At 43.8% G+C, this 26,584-nt stretch overlaps 1 protein-coding gene across 4 annotated transcripts in view; it reads right to left on the bottom strand.

Moving 5' to 3' along the window:
* Positions 1 to 26,584, bottom strand: part of abca4b (ATP-binding cassette, sub-family A (ABC1), member 4b) — a 156,406-nt gene that overhangs the window by 75,378 nt on the left and 54,444 nt on the right. For 3 of the 4 annotated variants that reach the window (XM_059648065.1, XM_059648068.1, XM_059648066.1), the window contains exons 14-21: positions 24,752 to 24,928; positions 22,619 to 22,841; positions 20,948 to 21,169; positions 18,093 to 18,297; positions 7,671 to 7,757; positions 6,064 to 6,468; positions 5,750 to 5,945; positions 2,225 to 2,356 (exon numbers count right to left, since the gene is read on the bottom strand). In XM_059648065.1, coding sequence (XP_059504048.1) covers positions 2,225 to 2,356; positions 5,750 to 5,945; positions 6,064 to 6,468; positions 7,671 to 7,757; positions 18,093 to 18,297; positions 20,948 to 21,169; positions 22,619 to 22,841; positions 24,752 to 24,928 — 1,647 coding nt within the window. The remainder of the gene's footprint in view (positions 1 to 2,224; positions 2,357 to 5,749; positions 5,946 to 6,063; positions 6,469 to 7,670; positions 7,758 to 18,092; positions 18,298 to 20,947; positions 21,170 to 22,618; positions 22,842 to 24,751; positions 24,929 to 26,584) is intronic. The other variant, XM_059648067.1, reaches the window with a different exon arrangement.

The following is a 26,584-nucleotide window of genomic DNA, read 5'->3' as shown; positions in this document are numbered from 1 at the left end:
TGGGCAGTGTAGCAGACCTTGTAGGCAGCAACAACATTAACTACATCCCTGGACAGATACCAGGCCTGTAGAAAGCCCTTGCATTCCACAAAGTACCACTTGTTTTTTTTTCCCTCTGGCACGCTAATCGAGGTTTACCTTATGGAGAAGGACCAATATCTACCTCCCAGAAATAAAAGCACGTTGTGGCCTAATCCAAACACATTGGTCAATTTCACTTGGCTTTGTCTAATGATCCTTAGCCCCAGTGTCAGCTGTAACATGTCACTTTACAAAGGAAAAAATCCTTTCACACCGATCAAAGTGTTTAATAAAGGTGCAACATGCTGTTTATCAACATCTACTCAGTGAAGCATTTTACTTACACTCATTCATTGCCTAGCTCTATTTGTAACCGAATACTCATCAGAGTTGGAAGTGAACTGCAGCTAGTTTATGTACATCATTTTTATCATTTGTATCAACACACAAAGCAGAAAACATTAGAGGAAATGTTGGCACAGTTTGTTCAGAATAATGCAAACTTAGGAATTTTGTTTAGTTTTTAGGAATAGTAGGGCCATGCCACGTGGATCCAAAATACTAACATGTTTTGTTTGATCATAACCAACCATCTCATCACTTGCATCAATTCCCTCTTTTCTCAGACACTTAAGTAATCTCCTCTATTGTTTATTGCCAGAATCATCAGAAGGGATGCTTAAAAATGAGGAACATTGGAACATAAGAATGGGAATAGGCCACGTAGCCCGACAAGCCTGTTCCACCATTCAGTGATGAAAACAGAAATTGCTAGAAAAACTCAGCAGATCTGGCAGCATCTGAGGAGACAAAGCAGAGTTGGCATTTCGTGCCCAAAGACCCTTCTTCAGAACTGATAGTAGCTGGGAATAGGTTGGTATTTGTGGGGGAGTGGGGGGAGTAAATGATAAGTGGAGATGAAGCCCAGAAAGAGAGAAAAACAGTCATATAGATGACGGAATGAGTAAAGGTCAACCTGGGAGAATCAGTAGCTGCTAATGGGGACCATTATTGGCTGGCAATGGATTGTTTGTGGTAGCAGCCCATGTGATGACAAGGCCTCGGGGCTGCGTGGGAGCTGGAGCAAAGACATGGGAGTAATAATGAAAGCCCTAAAATTGTTGAACTCAACATTGAGTCCAGAAGGTTGCAGGGTCCCCAGAAGGAAAATGAGGTGCTGCTCTTCTAGCTTGCGATGAGCTTTGTTGCAGCACTGCAGCATGTCTGAGACATTGGCCAGGGAACAGGGTGATGTGTTGAAGTGGCAGGCAACTGGAAGTTCAGGGTCTTTTTAGCTGACAGAACGTAGATGTTCTGCAAAATGGTCACACAGTCTATGCTTTGTTTCCCCAGTGTGGAGGAGACCACATTGTGAGCAGCGTGTACAGTAGACTAGATTGAGTGAAGTGCAGTTAAAATGCTGCTTCACTGGGAAGCTACATTTGGCCCCTTGGATAGTGAGGAGGGAGGAAGTAAATGTTACACCTTCTGAAATTGCAGAGGAAGGCGCTTTGGGGCCATGGTAGGCTGTTGGGAGTGAAGGGCAAGTGGACCAGGGTGTCCCAGAGGGAACTGTCCTTGCAGAAGGCTGACAAAGGAGGGGAGAGGAATATGTGTCCTGCTGGAGGTAGTGCAAATGGCAAGCGAATGATCCTATGGATATAGATGCTGGTGAGATGGCAGGTGAGAACAAGGGGGCACCCAATGCTGTTGTGAGAGGGAAGAGGAGGGGTGAGTGCTGAAGTACATGAGGTGGGTCAGACCTCTCTGAGGGCTCTGTCAACCACAGTGCTGAGAAATCCTCAGTTGATGAAGAAGGTGGACATTTCAGAGACCACCTTTAGATATTTGTGACATTTCACAGGCCCACCATTCAATGAGATCATAGTTAATCATTGCCTAACTCCACATACCTCCATTTGGCCCATATTCCTTAATATCTTTGCTTAACAAACATTTATCTACCTCAGATTTAAAATTAGCAACTGATCCAGCATACATTGCCATTTGTGGAAGAGAGTTCCAAACATCTGCCACTATTTCAATATAGAAATGCTTCCTTACTTCTGAAAGGTCTGGTCCCAATTCTTAGACTATACCCCCTGGTTCTAGAATCCCCAACCAGTGGAAGTAGCTCATCATTATTTACCCTATCTTTTCCTGTTAATATCTTAAAGACTTTGATCAGATGGATCATACTTACTTGTTGAATAAAATATTGTGCTGGGGGCATACACCAATTTCCTGTCGAATTGCATCAATATCTGTGCGGATATCTTTGCCGTTAATGACTGCAGTCCCTGATGTAGGTGGAAATAAGCCTATCAGCATTGACCTATTGGATACAAAGGGAAGACCAGTGAGAGTAAACACTGGAGATTGCACATGACCTACAAACTCAGGTTAGTATTTGAACATTGAAAACTCTTGCACATCTTTAAGAGAAGATAATTACACAGTTTTGATCAAAATCATTTGTTATCAAAGGGAACCTAAATCTTACAGCAGATGATTATATCCTGATGGATGACTTACTAACACAGTCAGCTAACAGGTAAGCAAAGCTTCTTGCTTCTTTGTGCGGGAATTAAGTTTGCAGCATTATTATTCAAAATATTTTCTTATCTCCTGAGTGTGCTGACTCCTTACACTAGCAGTGAGTCTTCTGTATGAACTCCTCCTGTCCCTACGTTTCTGGACATTAGTGCAAAGTTTAATAGTTACTTTAATATGATTTTAAGGAAAATCGTGCATTTATCTTTCCATGTAACTGTTTTTCTGCTAGTCTCCCTGTCTCTGATTCTTTCTGTCTCCCTGTCTCTTTCTTTTTATTTATGCAGCACCATTGTTCAGTGGTTAATGTTGCTGCCTCATAGCAGCAGAGACCCAGGTTCAAATCCAACTTTGGGCGACTGTATGGAGTTTGCACATTCTCCCTGTGTCTGCGTGGGTTTTCAACAGGTGCTCCAGTTTCCTCCCAGGGCTTGTTAGGTGGATCGGCCATAGGAAACTCTGGGTTACAGGGATGGGGTGAGTCTGGGCAGGATGCCATTTGGAGGGTGTGTGTAGACTTGACAGGCTGAAAGGTCTGCTTCCACACGGTAGTGATTCTATGATTCTTACCCAGTGAACAATCACGCACTCTTACTGGGCGTTTATGATGTTACAACTGCGCTTACACTACAAGTATTTCAGTGGCTCCAAATTGCTTTGGGATGTTTGGAGGTTGTGAAAGGCATTATATAAATGCAAAGTCTTAATTTCTGCTTGCTTTACTTATGGCAATGTATGTTTCTGTGTATTTGTTGGGATTTGGAGCTGACCTATTCCTGTGAAGAATCTATTTGTTATAACACTGAAGGTTACTTCAATGATCGCAAGGTCAAAGATGTACCAAGTGCAGCACAGAATTCTAGTTAATATTTATCTCATTATAGTCTTTCACCCAGGTTTATTGGAAAAAAGGAAATACTTCACAATGGACAATCCGCAGCTTGTGATCGTATCTCAACTTTCTCAAGTTTGCTTTCTTTGTTATCTTTTGATACAGAGTCCAATCTGGCATATGTGCTGGTAAGAAATTGAGGAAATTGCGAATTTTCTGCTGCTGGTTTCTGAGGAAGAAAGCGTTTGCTTCCGGACTGAACAGTTTCACATTGATTGGAGTTGGTGCTGGTTTTTGATGTTTGTTGGGTTTATAAAAGCGAGAATGGCCAGCAACAGCAACACTGTGTGTTTCCAAGGATCTGCACTATGGTCTGATTAACAGCAGCTATTATTCTCGTTCAGTGAACTTCCACGTGTGTAATGCTTAACTTTCCGCAGTTCACATAACAATCATGTGATTCTGGATGTGAGTTTGCTCGCTGAGCTGAAAGGTTAGTTTTCAAACGTTTCGTCACCATTCTAGGTAACATCATCAGTGAGCCTCCGACGAAGCGCTGGTGTTATGTCCCGCTTTCTATTTATCTGGTTAGGTTTCCTTGGGTTGGTGATGTCATTTCCTGTTCTTTTTCTCAGGGGATGGTAGATTGGCTCCAAGTCAATGTGTTTGTTGATGGAGTTCCGGTTGGAATGCCATGCTTCTAGGAATTCTCGTGCATGTCTCTGCTTGGCTTGTCCTAGGATGGATGTGTTGTCCCAATCAAAGTGGTGTCCTTCCTTATCTGTATGTAAGGATACGATACAAATACTGAACTACAGGAGCAACCATCCCAACACCCACAACCGAAGCTGCATTAGAACATTATTCCAACAAGCCACCACACACTGCAGCACAGAGGAACTACGCAGAGCAGAGGAAAATCACCTATACAGCGTATTCAAAAAGAACGGGTACCCTATGAACACAGTCCGCTGATTTCTCAGCAACAAACCCAAACAAACAGACAAAACGGGCTCAGAAACCGTAACCATGCTCCCCTACATCAAAGACATTTCCGAAATGACTGCCAGACTACTTGGACCCCTTGGCATCGGGGTAGCCCACAAACCCACCAACACACTAAAACAGCAGCTAATGAACTTAAAAGACCCTATACAGACAACAAATAAAACAAACGTCATCTACAAAATACCTTGCAAGAACTGTGACAAACACTACATTGGACAAACTGGCAGGAAGCTAGCCACCAGGATACATGAACATCAACTAGCCACAAAACGACATGACCCACTATCACTTGTATCCTTACATACAGATAAGGAAGGACACCACTTTGATTGGGACAACACATCCATCCTAGGACAAGCCAAGCAGAGACATGCACGAGAATTCCTAGAAGCATGGCATTCCAACCGGAACTCCATCAACCAACACATTGATTAGGAGCCAATCTACCATCCCCTGAGAAAAAGAACAGGAAATGACTTCACCAACCCAAGGAAACCTAAACAGATAAATAGAAAGCAGGACATAACACCAGCGCTTCGTCGGAGGCTCACTGATGATGTTACCTAGAATGGTGACGAAACGTCTGAAAACTAACCTTCCAGCTCAGCGAGCAAACTCACATCCAGAACCTCAGCCTGAGCTACAAATCTTCTCAAAATCATGTGATTATGGTTACGTAACAAATAGATGCATGAAGTCTTCAGCAGAGGGTGCTGACAACTGAGGCACTTGGTACAAATGAACAAAATAAAATCCCTTCCAATAAGCCACAAAATAAACATTCACCTCCAACAGCAAAAATTAACTTTCTTTCACTTTTCTTTATGCATTTCATCTGACTTGCTCTCTTACTCCTCTGTTTATAATCATAAGAAACAGGAATAGAAGAGTAGGCCATCCAGCCTCTCAAGCTTGCTCCACCATTCAATAGGATCACGGCTGACCCAACATTGCTCATGTCCATTTTCCTGTCCTTTCCCTGTAACCCTTGATGCCCTGACTGATCAGGAAATCTATCTCAGCCTTAAATACACACAAGGTCTTTGCCACCATAGCTCTCTGTGGCAAGAAATTCCAAAGACTCAATTTACCTTTCTGTTCCCTATCTCCCTTTATTTTAGTTTGCAGTGATTTGGATGAAACATACATATGGTCACCAGGAAACTGTACTCTAAGCCGAGAAACCTGTTAATTATTTCCAAAATACAGGTAGCCACCATCCATGTTGTTCTTGCCACCTTCAACATGGGAAGGAGCCGAAAAGAACTTCATGAATGTAGCTTGTTCTTACGGCTGACAATTATTTTGTGGTAGCAAAGGAACGTCATCTCTTACATTGTTGTTGTCTTTCCAGCTCCATTGTGACCCAAAAAGGAAGTGATCTGGCCTTCAAAGAAGTTAATGTTCAGTCCATCCACAGCTGGCTTCTGCCCCTCTGTGAAAACCTTCACTAGGTTCTGAATAGAGACTCCCAGAGACAGATTTGATGGCTCCTTCTCATAAAAGGGATTTCCTGCCATTGCTGCTGTCACTGCCAATAGATAACAAGAAATGGACATAGCATTTGCTTCAGTATCTGGAAAAGAGAATTAGGAATGAGGAAAACATGAGTCCAACTGAAGATGTTACTTTTAAGATCGAAACATTACCCGGGTTGAGCTTTTCGCTTTCTTGTTTCTCTTTCTCTTTCTTTTCTTTCTCCTGTTTTTCCTTCTCCAACCTCTCCTTTTCTTGTTTCTCTTTCTCCAGCCTCTCCTTTTCTTGTTTCTCTTTCTCCAGCCTCTCTTTTTTCTGTTTCTCTTTCTCCAGCCTCTCCTTCTCTTGCATTTCCTTCTCCTTCAGTTTACACATTTTTTTGTTGTCCTTTGGTTTGTCATCAGCTATCGGCTGTTTTACTGATTTCTCCGCATCTTCTTCTGTTGGTTTGCTTGCTTGTTCTCCTGGTTGTTCTGCTGCTTTCTCTTTTGGTTTGTCTCCTGTTTCCTCACTAGATTTGTCTGCTTTCTCCTCCTTCATTTTCTCATCTTTTGCACTGTCTTTGACTTCCTTTTTGTCTTATCAATAAAAAAAAGAGTAAAACATGATTAATGCTTATTTTGGATCTTGAGTATGAGAAGATGGCATACAATCAAAGGGCTTATATCCCTTATTTAGCAGCAGTTAAAAAGAGCATTCTTCATTTAATATATGTCCATGGACAATTATTTCACACTGAATGGATGGAGAATGTTGATCACATAGTCAAATTTATGTAGGTTTTTCCCAATTTCTCCCGACCTAGTTTGAATACATGGTAGCACACATTGAATGGTTGATCATTTAACAACACAAAGCATTTATCATTATCAACACAGGACCACTGGATTACTAAGGGGACTAGGAATCTGTAGGTTTTTTTGTACTTTGTATCCTTGGTCGGATAATTCAAACATGACTATAATCAAGAGAACAAAAACAATTTAGCTGGAGGTGTGTAATGGCAGGCTATATGATAACAAGGCCTGGTGTGTGGGGTAGGGGGCTAGGACATGCGAGAGTTTAGGCCCTGAAATTATGGAACTCACTATTGAGTCAGTAGGTCTGTAGGGTCCCCAAGCGGAAAATAAGGTGTTGTTCCTCCAGCTTGCTTTGCTAGAACATTGCAGCAAGCCAGAGACAGAGATGTTGGCCAGGGAGCGAAAACATGACTATAATCAAGAGAAACTTTGGTTGCGTACATGCTCTCTCATGTACCAATTAATCCATATCCTTGATAATAGTTAATTACAATGTTTTGGAATGCCTTCACCCAAAGTGCACTATTATATAACCATCCATCAGGATTTGGCAGTTTGCCATTGAAGAGAAATCGTCTGAAAGATGATCTTATAGCATTAAAGCTGTACATTGCTTGCAGTATGAATGTAATCAGTGGTCAGACAACTTTCAGCACTTCAGACTAAATTTATCATGAATCGAGACAGTTTGCCTCACCTTCTTTAAGTCTCTAATAGTCATGGGAAAAAGCTGACTACCTCGTTACTGTTAAACAGACACTGCTGGGGCAGCATTTAAGTGCTGAAGTCTGCTTTCACCAGCTCAGCGGTGAAGTGAGCTGGCAGTATAATCGCTGGTTTCCAATTCTGAGTGTACAGAGACGCTCCTGTAAACTGTGCCAGCTTAATTAGAGCACACTGGAATCAGTAAGGCAGGGAAGCTCGACAATATCAAAATCTGATTCTGTTCGCTTAGTTCCCTGGTTTAGAAATGAACTCACCGTCTGTGGCAGGTTGCGATTTTTCAGCGCCAAACCAGGACAAGGACTGCAGTGGAAAATACCATGGAGATGGTATTCCGTGTTGGCCTATATAAATGCGAAAGAACAACACAATAAACTACAGTTAGTGGGGTGACGAAGCTTCACCAGCAAATAGCCTGACACCTACAATCTAGACTGGCGCCTGCTATTTTAAATTCATCCATGGGATGAGTGTGTTGCTGGCGAGGCCAACATTTATTGCCCATCCCTAATTGCTCAGAGGGCAATTATGAGTGAGCCACACTGTTGTGAGGTCATATGTACGACGCACCAAGTAAGAATGGCGGTTTCCTTCCCTGAAAAGGACATCAGTGAACATAGAACAATACAGCACAGTATAGGCCCTTCGTCCGTCTACGTTACGCCGACATGTGAAACGGATCTGAAGCCCATCTAACCTACACTATTCCATTATCATCCATATGTTTATTCAATGACCATTTAAATGCCCTTAAATTTGGAAAGTCTACTACTGTTGCAGACAGGGGATTCCACGCTCTGACTACTCTCGGAGTAAAGAATCTACCTCTGACATCTGTCCAATATCTATCACCCCTCAATTTAAAGCTATGTCCCCTCGTGCTAGCCATCACCATCCCAGGAAAAAGGCTCTCACTGTCCACCCTATCTAATCTTCTGATCATCTTGTATATTTCTAATAAGCCGCCTCTTAACCTTCTTCTCTCTACAGAAAACAGTCTCAAGTCCCTCAGCCTTTCCTCATAAGACCTTCCCTCCAAAACAGGTAACATCCTGGTAAATCTCCTCTGCTCCCTTTCCAATGCTTCCACATCCTTTCTGTAATAGAACATAGAACATAGAACAGTACAGCACAGAACAGGCCCTTCAGCCCACAATGTTGTGCCGACCATTGATCCTCATGTATGCACCCTCAAATTTCTGTGACCATATACATGTCCAGCAGTCTCTTAAATGACCCCAATGACCTTGCTTCCACAACTGCTGCTGGCAACGCATTCCATGCTCTCACAACTCTCTGCGTAAAGAACCTGCCTCTGACATCCCCTCTATACTTTCCACCAACCAGCTTAAAACTATGACCCCTCGTGCTAGCTATTTCTGCCCTGGGAAATAGTCTCTGGCTATCAACTCTATCTATGCCTCTCATTATCTTGTATACCTCAATTAGGTCCCCTCTCCTCCTCCTTTTCTCCAATGAAAAGAGACCGAGCTCAGTCAACCTCTCTTCATAAGATAAGCCCTCCAGTCCAGGCAGCATCCTGGTAAACCTCCTCTGAACCCTCTCCAAAGCATCCACATCTTTCCTATAATAGGGCGCCCAGAACTGGACGCAGTATTCCAAGTGCGGTCTAACCAAAGTTTTATAGAGCTGCAACAAGATCTCACGACTCTTAAACTCAATCCCCCTGTTAATGAAAGCCAAAACACCATATGCTTTCTTAACAACCCTGTCCACTTGGGTGGCCATTTTAAGGGATCTATGTATCTGCACACCAAGATCCCTCTGTTCCTCCACGCTGCCAAGAATCCTATCCTTAATCCTGTACTCAGCTTTCAAATTCGACCTTCCAAAATGCATCACCTCGCATTTATCCAGGTTGAACTCCATCTGCCACCTCTCAGCCCATCTCTGCATCCTGTCAATGTCCCGCTGCAGCCTACAACAGCCCTCTACACTGTCAACGACACCTCCGACCTTTGTGTCGTCTGCAAACTTGCTGACCCATCCTTCAATTCCCTCGTCCAAGTCATTAATAAAAATTACAAACAGTAGAGGCCCAAGGACAGAGCCCTGTGGAACTCCACTCACCACTGACTTCCAGGCAGAATATTTTCCTTCTACTACCACTCGCTGTCTTCTGTTGGCCAGCCAATTCTGTATCCAAGCAGCTAAGTTCCCCTGTATCCCATTCCTCCTGACCTTCTGAATGAGCCTACCATGGGGAACCTTATCAAATGCCTTACTGAAGTCCATATACACCACATCCACAGCTCGACCCTCATCAACCTTTCTAGTCACATCCTCAAAAAACTCGATAAGGTTTGTAAGGCATGACCTACCCCTCACAAAGCCGTGTTGACTGTATTTGATCAAGCCATGCTCTTCCAGATGGTCATAAATCTTATCCCTCAGAATCCTTTCTAACACCTTGCAGACGACAGACGTGAGACTTACCGGTCTATAATTGCCGGGGATTTCCCTATTTCCTTTCTTGAAGAGAGGAATTACATTTGCCTCTCTCCAGTCCTCAGGTACGACTCCAGTGGAGAGCGAGGATGCAAAGATCTTCGCAAGTGGCGAAGCAATTGCATTTCTCGCTTCCCAAAGCAGCCGAGGACAAATCTGGTCCGGGCCTGGCGACTTGTCAATCTTAATGTTTGACAAAATTTTCAGCACATCGGCTTCGTCTATCTCTATCCATTCCAGCATGCACACCTGCTCTTCAAAGGTTTCATTCACTACAAAGTTGGTTTCTTTCGTAAAGACAGAAGCAAAAAACTCATTTAGGGCTTCCCCTACCTCCTCAGGCTCCACACACAAGTTCCCTATGCTATCCCTGATCGGCCCTACTCTTTTTTTGACCATTCTCTTATTCCTCACGTAAGTGTAAAATGCCTTTGTGTTTTCCCGGATTCCTTCTGCCAAGCCTTTCTCGTGCCCCCTCCTGGCTCTCCTCAGATGCGGTGACCAGAAGTGTACACAATACTCCAAGTGCGGCCGCACCAGAGTTTTGTACAGCTGCAACGTGACCTCATGGCTCCGAAACTCAATCCCTCTGCCAATAAAACCTAACATACCGTACGCCTTCTTAACAACCCTATCAACCTGGGTGGTAACTTTCAGGGATCTATGCACATGGACACCGAGACCCCTCTGCTCGTCCACTCTACCAAGAATCTTACCAATAGCCCAGTACTCTGTATTCCTGTTACTCCTTCCAAAGTAAATCACCTCACATTTTTCCGCATTAGACTCCATTTGCCACCTCTCATCGCAGCTCTGCAGCTTATCTATGTCCCTCTGTAACCTACAACATTCTTCCGCACTATCCACAACTCCACCAACTCTAGTGTCAACCACAAATTTACTAACCCATCCTTCTACACCCTAATCCAGATCATTTATAAAAATGATGAACAGCCGTGGCCCTAAAACAGATCCCTGCAGTACACCACTAGTAACTGAACTCCAGGATGAACATTTCCCGTCAACCACCACCCTCTGTCTTCCTACAGCTATCCAATTTCTGATCCAAACTGCTAAATCACCCTCAATCCCATACCTCTGTATTTTCTGCAATACCCTACTGTGGGGAAACTTATCAAACACTTTACTGAAATCCATATATACCACATCAACTGCTTTACCTTCATCCACCTGTTTGGTCACCTTCTCAAAGAACTCAATAATGTTTGTGAGGCACAACCTGCCCTTCACAAAACCATGTTGACTATCCCTAATCAAATTATTCCTTTCTAGATGATTATAAATCCTATCTCTTATAATCCTGTCCAACACTTTACCCACAACCGAAGTAAGATTCACTGGTCTATAATTACCAGGGTTGTCTCTACTCCCCTTCTTGAACAAAGGGACAACATTTGCTGTCCTCCAATCTTCTGGCACTATTTGTCTATTCCTGTAGAGGATGATGACATAAAGATCAAAGCAAAAGGCTCTGCAATCTCCTCCCCAGCATCCCAGAGAATCCTAGGATAAATCCCATCCAGCCCAGGGGACTTATCTATTTTCACACTCTCTAGAATTGCTAACACCTCCTCCTTATGAACCTCAATCCCATCTAATCTAATAGACTGTATCTCAGTATTCTACTCAAAAACATTGTCTTTTTCCTATGTGATTACTGACGAAAACGATTCATTTAGTGGCTCTCCTATCTCTACGGACTCCACGCACAACTTCCTACTACTGTCCTTTATTGGCCCTAATCTTACTCTCATCATTCTTTTATTCCTGACATACCTATAGAAAGCTTTAGGGTTTTCCTTGATTCTATCTGCCAAAGACTTCTCATGTCCCCTTCTGGCTCTTCTTAGCTCTCTCTTTAGATCCTTCCTAGCTAACTTGTAACTCTCAAGTACCCTAAGTGAGCCTTCACGCCTCATCTTTACATAAGCCTCCTTCTTCCTCTTGACAAGAGATTCAACTTCTTTAGTAAACCACTGTTCCCTCGCTCGACCACTTCCTCCCTGCCTGACAGGTACATACTTATCAAGGACACGCAGTAGCTGTTCCTTGAACAAGCTCCACATTTCAATTGTGCCCAGCCTCTGCAGTTTCCTTCCCCATGCTATGCATCCTAAGTCTTGCCTAATCGCCTCATTATTGCCTTTCCTCCAGCTATAACTCTTGCCCTGCAGTACATACCTATCCCTTTCCATTGCTGAAGTAAATGTAACCGAATTGTGGTCACTATCACCAAAGTGTTCACCAACTTCCAAATCTAACACCTGGCCTGGTTCATTACCCAGTACCAAATCCAATGTGGCCTCGCCTCTTGTTGGCCTATCGACATACTGTATCAGGAAACCCTCCTGCACACAGTGGACAAAAACTAATCCATCTAAAGCACTCGAACTATAGCATTTCCAGTCAATATTTGGAAAGTTAAAGTCCCCCATAACAACTACCCTGTTACTTTTGCTCCTATCCAGAATCATCCTAGCAATCCTTTCCTCCACATCTCTGGAATTTTTTGGAGGCCTATAGAAAACTCCCAACAAGGTGACCTCTCCTTTCCTGTTTCTAACCTCAGCCCATACCACCTCAGTAAACGAGTCCTCATCAAACATCCTTTCTGCCACTGTAATACTGTCCTTGACTAACAATGCCACACCATCTCACCCCCATTCCCACCTTCCCTGATCTTATTGAAACATCTAAACCCCGGAACCTGCAACAACCATTCCTGCCCCTGCTCTATCCATGTCTCCGAAATGGCCACAACATTGAAGTCCCAGGTACCAACCCAAGCTGCAAGTTCTCCCACCTTATTCTGGATGCTCCTGGCGTTGAAGTAGACACACTTCAAACCACCTTCCTGCTGCTGGTACACTCCTGTGACCTTGAAACCTTAATCATGACCTCACTACTCTCAACCTCCTGTACACTGGAGCTACAATTCAGGTTCCCGTCCCCGTGCTGAATTAGTTTAAACCCTCCTGAAGAGCATTAGCAAATTTCCACAACCCCACCCCCCAGGATATTGGTACCCCTCTGGTTCAGGTGTAGACCATCCCATTTGTAGAGGTCCCACCTACCCCAGAACGAGCCCCAATTATCCAGGTATCTGAATCGCTCCCTCCTGCACCATCCCTGTAGCCACGTGGTCAACTGCTCTCTCTCCCTATTTCTCACCTCGCTAGCACGTGGCGTGGGTAACAAACCAGAGATAACAACTGTTTGTTCTAGCTCTAAGCTTCTACCCTAACTCCTTGAATTTCTTCCTTCCTACTGGTGTCGTTGGTGCCTGTGTGGACCACGACTTAGGGCTGCTACCCCTCCCCCTTAAGGATCCCGAAAACACAATCCAAGACATCACAGACCCTGGCACCTGGGAGGCACCGCACCATCCGCGAGTCTCTCTCATTCCCACAGAATCTCCTATCTGTCCCCCTAACTATGGAGTCCCCAGTAACTAATGCTCTCCTCCTCTCCCCCTTCCCTTCTGAACAACAGGGACAGACTCTGTACCAGAGACCTGTACCCCATGACTTACCCCTCATAAGTCGTCCGCCTCAAAAGTATCCAAAGCGGTATACTTGTTACTGAGGGGAATGGCCACAGGGAATCCCTGGTCTATCTGCCTGTTCCCCTTCCGTCCGCTGACTGTAACCCACCTACCTTTTTCCTGTACCTGAGGTGTGACTACCTCCCTGTAACTCCTCTCAATTACCCCCTCAGCCTCCTGAATGTTCCGAAGTTCATCCAAAGTTCATCCAGCTCCAGCTCCAGCTCCCTAACGCGGTTTCCGAGGAGCTGGAGTTGGGTGCACTTCTCGCAGATGAAGTCAGTGGGGACACTAATGGTGATCCTTACCTCCCACATTCTACAGAAGGAGCATGCAACTGCCCTAACACCCATTCCCACTATTCTGAATTCCCAAGCAGATAATTGAAAAAAACTAGTAACCTTACCAAATCGGCTCTCGGAACCCTTTTTTTTGGTTAGAGGAGGAGGATGGATGGGAGATACTACCTAAGTAGTTTTTCGGGTAAAACAACCTGTATTCCCCATGCAGATGGCCTAAAGGCTCTCCGCTTCTTCCTGTCCCAAATACGCGACCAGTCCCCCTCCACCGACACCCTCATCCGCCTAGCCAAACTCGTCCTCACCCTCAACAACTTCTCTTTCGATTCCTTCCACTTCCTACAGACTAAGGGGTGGCCATGGGTACCCGCATGGGCCCAAGCTATGCCTGCCTCTTTGTAGGTTACGTGGAACAGTCCCTCTTCTGCACCTACACAGGCCCTAAACCCCACCTCTTCCTCCATTACATTGATGACTATATCGGCACCGCCTCATGCTCCCAAGAGGAGTTTGAACAGTTTATCCATTTCACCATCACCTTCCACCCCAACCTTAAGTTCACCTGGACCATCTCCAACACATTGCTCACCTTCCTGGACCTCTCTGTCTCCATCTCAGGCAACCACCTACAAACCGATATCCATTTCAAGCCCACCAACTCCCACAGCTACCTGGAATACACCTGCTCCCACCCACCTTCCTGCAAAAATTCCATCCCCTTTTCCTAATTCTTTCGCCTCTGCCGCATGGGAAAGAGTGACTTCTAAAGGTTCTTAAAATTGAAGGTGTTTTTCTGCTTGTGAAGTCTGAGGAGCCCTAAATGAGTTTTTTGCTTCTGTCTTTACGAAAGAATCGAACTGTGTAGTGAATGAAACCTTTGAAGAGCAGGTGTGCATGCTGGAATGGATAGAGATAGAGGAAGGCATTTGATAAGGTTCCCCATGGAAGGCTCATTCAGAAGGTCAGGAGGAATGGGATACAGGGGAACTTAGCTGCTTGGATACAGAATTGGCTGGCCAACAGAAGACAGCGTGTGGTAGTAGAAGGAAAATATTCTGCCTGGAAGTCAGTGGTGAGTGGGGTTCCACAGGGCTCTGTCCTTGGGCCTCTACTGTTTGTAATTTTTATTAATGACTTGGACGAGGGAATTGAAGGATGGGTCAGCAAGTTTGCAGACGACACAAAGGTCGGAGGTGTCGTTGACAGTGTAGAGGGCTGTTGTAGGCTGCAGCGGGACATTGACAGGATGCAGAGATGGGCTGAGAGGTGGCAGATGGAGTTCAACCTGGATAAATGCGAGGTGATGCATTTTGGAAGGTCGAATTTGAAAGCTGAGTACAGGATTAAGGATAGGATTCTTGGCAGCGTGGAGGAACAGAGGGATCTTGGTGTGCAGATACATAGATCCCTTAAAATGGCCACCCAAGTGGACAGGGTTGTTAAGAAAGCATATGGTGTTTTGGCTTTCATTAACAGGGGGATTGAGTTTAAGAGTCGTGAGATCTTGTTGCAGCTCTATAAAACTTTGGTTAGACCGCACTTGGAATACTGCGTCCAGTTCTGGGCGCCCTATTATAGGAAAGATGTGGATGCTTTGGAGAGGGTTCAGAGGAGGTTTACCAGGATGCTGCCTGGACTGGAGGGCTTATCTTATGAAGAGAGGTTGACTGAGCTCGGTCTCTTTTCATTGGAGAAAAGGAGGAGGAGAGGGGACCTAATTGAGGTATACAAGATAATGAGAGGCATAGATAGAGTCGATAGCCAGAGACTATTTCCCAGGGCAGAAATGGCTAGCACGAGGGGTCATAGTTTTAAGCTGGTTGGTGGAAAGTATAGAGGGGATGTCAGAGGCAGGTTCTTTACGCAGAGAGTTGTGAGAGCATGGAATGCGTTGCCAGCAGCAGTTGTGGAAGCAAGGTCATTGGGGTCATTTAAGAGACTGCTGGACATGCATATGGTCACAGAAATTTGAGGGTGCATCCATGAGGATCAATGGTCGGCACAACATTGTGGGCTGAAGGGCCTGTTCTGTGCTGTACTGTTCTATGTTCTATGTTCTATGTTCTATGTTCTGTTAGAACTCTAATGTCCCTAACGTAGTGACCCTGAGGAAATCTTCATCCTTGGGCTGCCAATCCTCAGAGCATGAAGATTGAAGGAAGAAAATGTTCATCTTTCGCAATTTACTTCGCCATTGACTTTAATCAGCCCATTTAATCTCTCAGTAAACAGTTCCACACTTTCTTCCCCTGCAGAGGTAAGTGAAACTCTAATTATAAATCCAGTCTTCCATTTTTTATGATACTTCTTTCACTGATTTCCCTGTTTACCATGTGTGGCTCAAAAACCATCATGTTCCACAGAGTGAGATAATGGGAACTGCAGATGCTGGAGAACCCAAGGTAACAAAGCGTGAAGCTGGATGAACACAGCAGGCCAAGCAGCACCACAGGAGCTCAAAAGCTGATGTTTTGGGCCTAGACCCCTCTCTGATGAAGGGTTTAGGCCCAAAACGTCAGCTTTTGTGCTCCTGAGATGCTGCTTGGCCTGCTGTGTTCATCCAGCTTCACACTTTGTTATCTATGTTCCACAGACTGATAGATCAATTCCATCTGCAATTATCCTAACAAGTGTCAATCCCATTCTGAACAAAACTTTCATCTGGGTTATTTTCTACATGTCAATTAACATGGGATTACCTTCTTTGTAGAAGGAATCTACTCCACAAATCCTTTTGATTGTCAAGGGAAAGAGTGACTTCTAAAGGTTCTTAAAATTGAAGGTGTTTTTCTGCTTGTGAAGTCTGAACACACAATTTTCCTTCTGAGGGCTAAATGCCATCCATAAATGAGCTGAAGCATTGTGCATCCATTATATCATTGATCCAGATCTATAAATGTTGCATTGGATCAAGGAAACCAATTTCTGTAAAGCCACTGCAGGGAGTTAGTGCCCCATGGTGTATAAGGTGTAAGAGTGTGAAATGGTTAACATTGATGACTGCACTAAATCAGTATGATGCCATTAAATGGATTCAGGCAGGAGGACATCTTTGGGTCTTGAAGGACCATGACTTAACATTGAAGTAACCCTCACAATCTTAGTAACGATGCCTATCACATAGATGTAACATGTATCTTCTGGCTAACATGCAATAAACTCCTAAAAATAAAACAATGGTGGCTACCAGATGCACCTTACAGCATGATGAGCTGTGGTGTGGATTCATCTTACAACACCCGGGTAATATGCATGGGTGGCACAGTGGTTAACACTGCCTTTTCACAGCTTCAGGGACCTGGTTTAATTCCAAACTTGAGTGACTGTCAGGGTGGAGTTTGTACGTTCCCCCTGTGTCTGCATGGGCTTCCTCCAGGTGGCCTGGTTTCTTCCCACAGTCCAAAGATGTGTAGCTTAGGTGGATTGGCCGTGCTAAATTGCCCATAGTGTGCAGGGATGTGGACGCAGGTGATTAGTCACAGGAATTGCATGATTACAGGGGCAGGATAGGGGATGGGTCTGGGTGGGATGCTCTTTGGAGGGTCAGTATGGACTCAATGGGTCGAGTGGCCTATTTCCACATTGTAGGGATTCTATGATCGGCGTGGGCTTGTTCTTTATGATTCTAAAAGAGATCATTTCTTGGTTCAAAGTGTTAAAAAGTCGATGGGTCAATTCATCTAAAACAGAATCTTGAAAAATAAGAATTAGGAGCTGGAGTAGGTCACTTAGCTCTCAATCTTTGTCCTTAATGCCACTTCCTGAACTATTCCCATTTCCATTCATTCTCTTATTGCCTAAAAATCAATCCACCTCTGTTTTGATTTTTTTCCATTCATTCATAAGACATGGACATCACTTGCTAAGCCAACATTTACTGTCCCTCAACCACAATGCTGTTGTCTGGAGTCAGATGAAGGTGAGGCCATGTCAGGATGGCAGATTTCCTTCCCTAAAGGACTTCAGTAAACCAGATGGGTCTTTACAACAGATCAACAGTTACCTTTATACATGGTTCCTATTAGACTAGCTTTTGTTTAATTCCAGATATATTCATTAAAACCCAGTGGTGAACAGTAGAAACACTGATCAATACTGGAGGCATATTCTCCAAGGAAGTGAATAAAGTAACTTTGGGTCAATAAACATTCCCCATCAATGTAATCAAGCTGCTGTGAATGTCATTCCATGTGTGATCTAAATTTTCTTATGTTTTGCTGAGAAAGTTGCAAAGTCCATTGGGTAATTTTTGTTCTAGACCTTCACTGTAACAAAAATTTAAGGTTTATAGGAAAGGAAATCTCCTTCTAAGGATACTTTCCATAGTTAATTCATTGTCAGCATACCTGGAAACACAGCATCAAGATACCAGGCAAGAACTCCATACAAAATGGCATCAAACAGCATCATCTTGATCGATAGCAGAAGATTGTACTCATCTCCTTCAACAGGGCTGGCACGGATATTATCCCACTGAAGTCCACGACCCTGCTCCTCATAACGGGATAGGTACTCTGTGCCAAAGCCAAATGCCACTGGAGATAACAAACTCTGAAATTTTAAAAAGGAACTGGATGATTCAGTATTGGTCCCAACACAATTCACATGAATATTCAATAAAGTTACAAACTGGACGGGGAGAAGGCCTTTATTATTCTGTTTCCTGTCTGATAAATCAATGGTACAGAATGGTTTTTAAGTGCAATTGCTCGTTCCTCTGATTATCCAGCAGTGAGGAAAGTTTCAAGCTGCTACCAGTGGCACATTTTCAGATCCTCACACCAACATTATCTGAATGCCAAAAGCTGTGGCTATCCTCAGTGAGAAAGTAAATGGATTTATGTTAGACCTTAGATGACTTCTGGATGTCCCAAAGCATTTCACAGTCAATAAATTACATCTGGATTGTAGTTCCTGTCATAACAGTAAGGTCCCATATCTATAAATGTGCTAATATCCAAATCCCCCATTTCTTTGGCTTGTTGATAGATAAATGTTGGCCAGGCCTTTGAAATAGTGCCATGCAAACCTATACATCCAGCTGCAAGTGACAGGGATATTGGTTTCATGTTTCAGAAGAGATTGCACTTCCAACAGAGCACTCTGTTAGCCCTGTATTAGAGCGTTAGCGTGGGCTTTATCCTCTGGAGTATGACTTGAGCCCATAACCTTTTGTCTTGGAAACTGCCATTGCCGCAGGAACAAACTGCACTTATCATAGCACCTTTAATACAGTAAAATATCCCAACTGACATTGCACAAATAGACAAATATTTGACACCAATTCACAAAGGAGATATTGGGAGAGGTGACCAAAAGCTTGGACAAGGAGGTATACATAAAGAATTGTCTTCTTCAGAAGTAAAACGAAATAGAGAGTGATTGTCAGAAGGGATTCCAGAGCTCAAGGGCTTGGCAGGTGAAGACATGTCTGCCAATGGCAGAGCAATTGGAAATGGACTCAAGGCCGGAAAGGAAGTGTGCAGAGATCTGGATGCCTTGAACAATTTAAGGAGGCTACAGAGATAGTAGGGGGCAAGGTCTTGCTGGGAATTGAAGATACAGATGAGAATTTTAAAACCAAGACATTGCTAGATCAGAAGCCAATGTTGGTCACCAGGAGTGATGGATAAATGGGACATGGTGTCGGTTTGAACATCAGCAGTAGAGTTTTAGGTGACCTTGGAGGTATCTAATGGAAATGATAGGAGGTTGGCTAGACATGTGTTTGAGTGGTAAGGTCCAGAGATAACAAAGACATGGATAAAGGTTACAGCAGCAGATTCAGCTGCATTACAAGTGGAGTGAGGTAATATAATTGAGATAGAAGTAGGTAATTTTGGTAATAGGGTGGATGTGTGTTCAGAATTTTATCACGGAATTAAGTAACACTAAAATTGTGAACCATCTGGTTTCGCCCCAGATAGTTGTCATGGAGAGGGTTGGAGTCAGTAGCTATGGGTAGAGTCAGTTGTGTTGACTGAAGATAATGGTTTCAATCTTTCCAATATTTAGCTGTAGGAAATTTCTGTTCATCCATGACCAGGTGTCGATGCAGAGTGTGACAAATTAAAGTTGGTTGAGGGGCTGAATGGGGTGGCATCGGTGGTGAGGAGGATCTGGGGGTCATCGCCATACAAAGGAAGGCTGACTTGTTAATGAGGATGTCACCCAAGGGACAATATGTAGATGAGAAATAGGATGGAGTGAAGACTAGATCATTGGGGACAGTAGAGGTAACAATGTGAGATCAGAAACAGAATCCTTGCAAGTGATTCTCTGCACACCACTGTAGGGCGAAGGATACTAGCAAGTAGAAACATCTTATAATCATAACATACTTTATTTAGTAATGGTAGTGCTGGGATTAGTTAGGACAGCACCTCTGGGTTATTTTCCAGATGTATAACACACCTTCACCACCTCAGTTGGTTTAAAATTGTGCTCTCCGGAACATCTTCCATGGTAGGTGGCCAATATCTTCATAACAATGGAAGACACCTTCACGAGGGCGAAAATGGCAGAAGTGGCTAGAAATCAGAAAATGCTGTTTTCTATTTCTTTCAGAGATAATGGGAACTGCAGATGCTGGAGAATCCAAGATAACAAAGTGTGAAGCTGGATGAACACAGCTGGCCAAGCAGCATCTTAGAAGCAGGAAAGCTGATGTTTTGGGCCTGGACCCTTCCAAAACATCAGCTTTTGTGGTCCTAAGATGCTGCTTGGCCTGCTGTGTTCATCCAGCTTCATACTTTGTTTTCTATTTCTTTGTGGGCCGGGAATGGCATTAGATTAAGGGCATGTCTAAAATCTGTAGATCAATTTAGATAGGTAGTATGCAGCTTTAAAGAGGTGGGTACAGCCCTTGGACATCTTGGGGTGTGGGTGTGGTCATGTATCTTTTGGGGGATTCAACTACCCTTGAGGGAGGCCTGCACCTTTGTCACTTTTAAAAAAGTATAGATGAATTTGACCTAAAAGTGTACTAAACCCATTTGAACTTTCAAGCTGTCAAACACCTGTTAAAGCTTTCAAAGACCTGTCCAACTTTCTGGGCCAGCTCTACTCAGGTTGGATTTGCAGAGCTCCAAAATGTCCCATCTCTGCACTCCCCTCAAAATTGGAGCCATTCCTTGAAAATTTCTGTTTGTGGGCCAATGAAATGTTCAAAGGGTTAATCATTTGAATCCATTAAACTTACCGCTGCCAATTTCATATTTTTGGTCATACGGTCCTGCCAAGCATAGCAGAGAAGGTGAGGCAGATAGAGGGTGAAGTAAATGATCCCACTGCAAGCAGCTGCTAAATTGGCCTTGGAGAAGAAAACACTCATCAGAAAGCACTGCATAATTGTAGCCACGGTGAACACCAGGAGAAACACAAAAAGAAGGAAAGAATTGCTGTAGTAAAGCACGTTTCCTCTCTGTAATAGAGAAAAGACAAATTCCTATCAGGTTATAATTGTAATCATCATAAAATTTACATAAAGTTTCCATCAGTAAACATTCAGAAGTTGGCCAATGCCAAGTACCCTGATAATAGTACATATTACATAGCCTGATTTTCAGACACTTTAGAAAAGTACACAAAGGATAAATGATGAAATAAAGTTGAGATTAATGAAGATCATTAAAATCAGGAGGAACAATACACTTTTAATTGTAGGGTTGAGGTTAGTTTAATTGGCTAGATGACTAGGTTGTAATGTGGAGTGACATCAACTGTGCAGGTTCGATTCCTACAACAGCCAAGTTTATCAAGAAAGACTCTCCTCTTCTATGTCTCCACTGACCTGAAATGTGATGACCGTCAGGTTAAACCACCATCTGTTGTCACTCTCTAATGGGAGAGCAGTCATATGGCCTGCTTAGACAATAGTGACTTCAACTTTTAATAAGAAGCTAATCAATTTCTGTAGTCAATAATACGATGGCAATTTTCTAACTTATTAATTTAGGGGTTGACAACAGAAGCTATAATGATATGCCTATCATTTTATTCAGCTGTCACCTATTATATCTATTACCAAAGGGTCCTTATTGTCGATGAACCCAGGTTTTCAGAGGCGAAGGACAATGAAATACTTGAATATTTAAACTTTCCTATGCCATGCAGTCCCATGAAATGCTCCAACCAGGGTTCATGACGGCAGCACTTTAACTCAGCAAGTTATCTCTGCCCTCAGTTACCGCCTCTGTTCAATGTTCACTCTGCCCTTGAGTGTCTGAGGATTTTTTTTATTCATTAACGGGATGAGAACGTTGCTGACGAGGCAGCATTAATTGCCCATCCCTAATTGCCCAGAGGCAGCTCAGAGTCAACCACATTGCTGTAGGTCTGGTGTCACATGTAGGCGAGACCAGGTAAGGAACATTAATGAAACATTTCCCTAAAGAACATGAGTGAAATAGATTGGTTTTTCCTGACAATCGACAATGGGTTCATGGTCATCATTAGATTCTTAACTTTAGATACTTAATTGGATTCAAATTCCACCATCTACTGTGGCGGGATTTGAACCCAGGTCCCCAGAATGTTAGAGATAACAAGGTGTACAGCTGGATGAACACAGCAGGCCAAACAGCATCAGAGGAGCAGGAAAACTGACGTTTTGGGCCTCGAAGGGTCTAGGCCCAAAACGTCAGCTTTCCTGCTCCTCTGACACTGCTTGGCCTGCTGTGTTCATCCAGCTGTACACCTTGTTATCTCAGATTCTCCAGCATCTGCAGTTCCTACTATCTCTGAAACAATTTTAACCTCAGAATTTTATCTGGGTCTCTGGATTAACAATCCAGCGATAATACCACTCGGCCATTACCTCCCCATTGATGAATGCTAAGTGTTTGGATTGTGTGTAGCTCTGGATTCTTACCATAATCACTATGGTTGCCAGCACTGTACTGGCTGCCATCATGGCGAAGCTGTCGATGAACCATGCGACCCAATGCACCCAGTTACTGACTCCCATGATTTTCAGGGTTTCTTTCAACCTCAGCTCCTTCTCAAGCACAATACTTTTCACAATCATGGAGACGGAATAGATCCAGGAGAGCACCATAAAAATTGGGAAGCAGCGGGTTAACGCTAGCATGAACCTAGGATGAGAATTAGCAGGCATGTTGAGGCAATGGGAAGGACAGGTGCAACAGGAAAAATTGCAGCAGGAAAACATATTTAGTGAAAAATATTTCAAAAAAGAAAATAATATTTAGTATTTAATGGCAGCATCTAGGTTTTCTACGTTGTTCATTTCCATGTTTTCTTTGCCCTCTTCTTTTGAAATCCTCATACATCACGTCAGGAATTAATTTCTTAGATGCTGTTCTTATCAGCTTTCACACAATTTGCTGAATTCAGATTCCATTATCCCTCACTATAAGGGCCATGAGACCCAGCTTTGTAGATTTATTCTGCCCTAGTTCATTTTACTTCCATTTTATTGAACAACGACATATATTTTTATGATAAATTCAAATTAAATTGCTTGTGAATTTGTTTTCAGACAACACTACACATTCTGAAACAGAAACAAAAATTGCTCGAAATGCTAAGCAGTTTGAGAGTATCTGTGGAGGCAGAAACTGTGTGATTGAATTGTAGAATCATAAAATCCCTACAGCGTAGGTAAGAGGCCATTTGGCCCAGCAAGTCTGCATTGATCGTCCGAGAGCATCCTTCCCTGACCCAATGCCCCACCCTATCTCTGTAGCCTCTCATTTCCCATGGCTAACCCACCTAGCTTGCACATCCCTTGACACTACAAGGTAATTTAGCATGGCCAATCCATCCAACCTGCACATCTTTAGACTTAATATTCCTAATGTGGAACGCAACCTCTGGTCAGGAATGGGAAGCCCATGCTGCTTCAGTCGGGAATATCCCAATAATAGTCATTTCCTAGAAGGCTGGGCGAGGCAATCTCAGCCCCAGGAGCTGTCAGCCAATCCGAGGCAGCACCTGGTGGCTGGTGCCTGTGCTACACTGAGGCCTTCAATGAAGATCATAGTGGGAGTGAGGGATGTGGAGTGGGTGGGGTGTGGGGGGGGGGGTGGTCACTGGTGGGTGTGGCAGAGGGGTATTAGGCAAAAGGAGTACTCTCATCTGGTAATCATTCCCCCCAGCACCCCCATCCCTACTTCCTGTTGCTGGATCCCTCCAGTGGCACAAAATGCTTTTGAAAGAGGGCCCCAAAGGAATAGCCTTCAGGAGAAACCCATGTGGCTTTGGGAGAATTCGGATGCCACAGCTAAATCTAGATGCATTCAGGGATAATGAATGTTCAGTGACTCAATATAAATCTGTCCAGCCAGGGAGCACATTCCCCACAATGACCCACCCCTGCCACTGATTTATTGCAGTCAGTTTATCCAACATGAGTGGGACTGTAATATTTGATCTCTTCTACGATCTTAGGGGCCTACACACCAATATAGTTCACTCTGGTGAGCCGCATTAAATCCTCACCAATGTTACAGATGAATGATCTTTTACCAAAATGCAGAGGTCACAGACTTGAAGCATTAACTCCGTTCTTCTCTTCACAGATGCTGCCAGATCGGCTGAGTATTTCCAGCAATTTTTCTTTTTAATTTCAGACTTCCGCTATCAGCGTTTGATTTAATACAACATTTACTAAGCTGTAAGAACAGGCTAGATTGTGCCCAAACTGTGAAGTAGCAGCATGAAGGGCAGATCACGGTGTGTTGCAGAACACGGATGACCTAACATAGCCACCGTACAGAACATGTAGCATCGACATTTAATCTCTAATCCTACTTACAACAGACCAACTTCATTTAGAGCAGTATGTACAGACTAACTTCCTGCTTTAGCTCTTCCAGGGTGAGCCACCAGTTGAAGACTCAGGCCAGAAAATGTCACCTGGATCCCCAGGATATGTTGTCACTGGATGAGGCTTGTAGCCTTTCAAAGTTTTGAAGTTACGGCAATTTTCAAAAACAATGAGGAAACCTTTACTGAATACACCAAATATGACGTGACTCACATGTCATCCACAAAGCAGGGATACGGCATCTGTTGGACATAAATTCCCGATGGCATGTCAATGTTGGTGTGAGTCCTGATAATTCCGTGTTCAATCATGTCTTGTAAATAAGCAAAACCGCCCCAGATGTAGCGCATATCCTCTATTGGGTCAGCTCGGGGACCTGGGTCCCAATACCTGAGGCACAAACATTGATTGAAACTACATGACACATAGATTAATTGGTGGGGCAGTCTGTAGTCCCACCAATGGCCATTGTATCAGAGTGGCACTGCTGAGACTACAGATCAGCCAGTCATCTGGTTAGCTAGCAACTCTCAGGGGTGAATTTTCTTCTCAGAAAGTGTTGGCAGTCCTTTCTTAAAGTAATTGACACATCTGTCTGTGTTGACCGGAGGGATCCAAATTATACTTGGATTGTACTAGAGCTTCATTTGGTGGAATGGAAGAGGGAGCAGACTAGTATGTGTCAGTACACGTTTTGCTGGCTTTTCCTCCTGAGAAATTGCTGAAGGGCAGCTCTTATGACTGTGGGTGGACCTGCCCTGACCACTCCCTGACCCTGCGCCCTGCCCAGTGGAGATGATCCATAAAGTTCAGGCCTGTATCACTGTCTGCTGCCTGTCCACTCTCACCAACATTCACTTGTCTTTATAGAGGGTCTTCAAATGGAAAAGAAGTGACAGCTGCTGAGCTACTGTGAGCAAGGAGTCCAACACCTGACAAGCTTTTCCTAGATAGGTGGATCTTAAAAACACTTTGAAAGATAAGGTGAGTACGAGAGGGATATGTGGATTTACTGAGAATCAAAGATTGTTTGTTTGAGATGCCTAAAGATGCTGCCACGAGTGGGAAGAACAGAAAGAAAGGGCCACAGGACCAGACAGCATGGGAAAATACATGAATGGTGAAATTTTCAGAAGTGGAGTGAACGAAGTTGTGGTCAGAGATAATGGGAACTGTAGAAGCTGGAGAATCCAAAATAACAAAGAGTGGAGCTGGATGAACACAGCAGGCCAAGCAGCATCTCAAGAGCACAAAAGCTGATGTTTCGGGCCTAGACCCTCTGAAGAAGGGTTGGGTCATGTCTTGTAAATAAGCAAAACCGCTCCAGATGTAGCGCATATCCTCTATTGGGTCAGCTCGGGGACCTGGGTTGGGTTTTTGGGATGGATACAAAAGGTGGGCTTAACAAGGCTATCCATGGAAAAGGAGGAAGATAAAATGGCCAATCAGGCCAGTTTATGGGAAAGCTGGTGACATGATGGTAATGTCACTGTACTGGCCATCCAAATGTTCAGGCTAACCTGGGGGTTAAAGTTCCACTGTGGCAGCTGGAATTGAGAGCTAGTCTCAGTGAAGATGGCCATGAAACGGTCATTGCTGTAGTTAAAAAAACCATCTCGTTCACTAATTTCCTTGAGAAAAGGAAATCCGATCTAGTCTATGTGACTCCAGATCCATGGCAATGTGATTGGTCATTAACTCCCTTCTATGATGGCGTAACAAAGACACGCTGTTCCAGGACAGGAAGGGATGGCTAACAAATATTGCCCTTGTCAGTGCCACCAACATTATAACAAAAGGATAGGGCACACATGAAGGGTGTTGACAACATTTTCTCCTCCAAATGGAGCGTGTCAGTCTATTGCCATCAGTATTTCACCAGATTCTGCACACCTGGGCCCAAACATTACTGTCAAATTAAATGGCTGCAGGGATAATGCACCTTAGTCAATTCCAGCCTACGCCAACCACATTTCCTGAAAGAAGTCAGTGGACTGTAATTGGAGTGGGTATCACTGGTATTTTTTCCGTCTCCATCTCTGAAAA

This window comes from Stegostoma tigrinum, chromosome 8 (genome assembly GCF_030684315.1).
Source record: "Stegostoma tigrinum isolate sSteTig4 chromosome 8, sSteTig4.hap1, whole genome shotgun sequence".
Lineage (NCBI taxonomy): Eukaryota > Metazoa > Chordata > Chondrichthyes > Orectolobiformes > Stegostomatidae > Stegostoma > Stegostoma tigrinum.
This window is presented reverse-complemented; position numbering and strand designations above follow the sequence as displayed.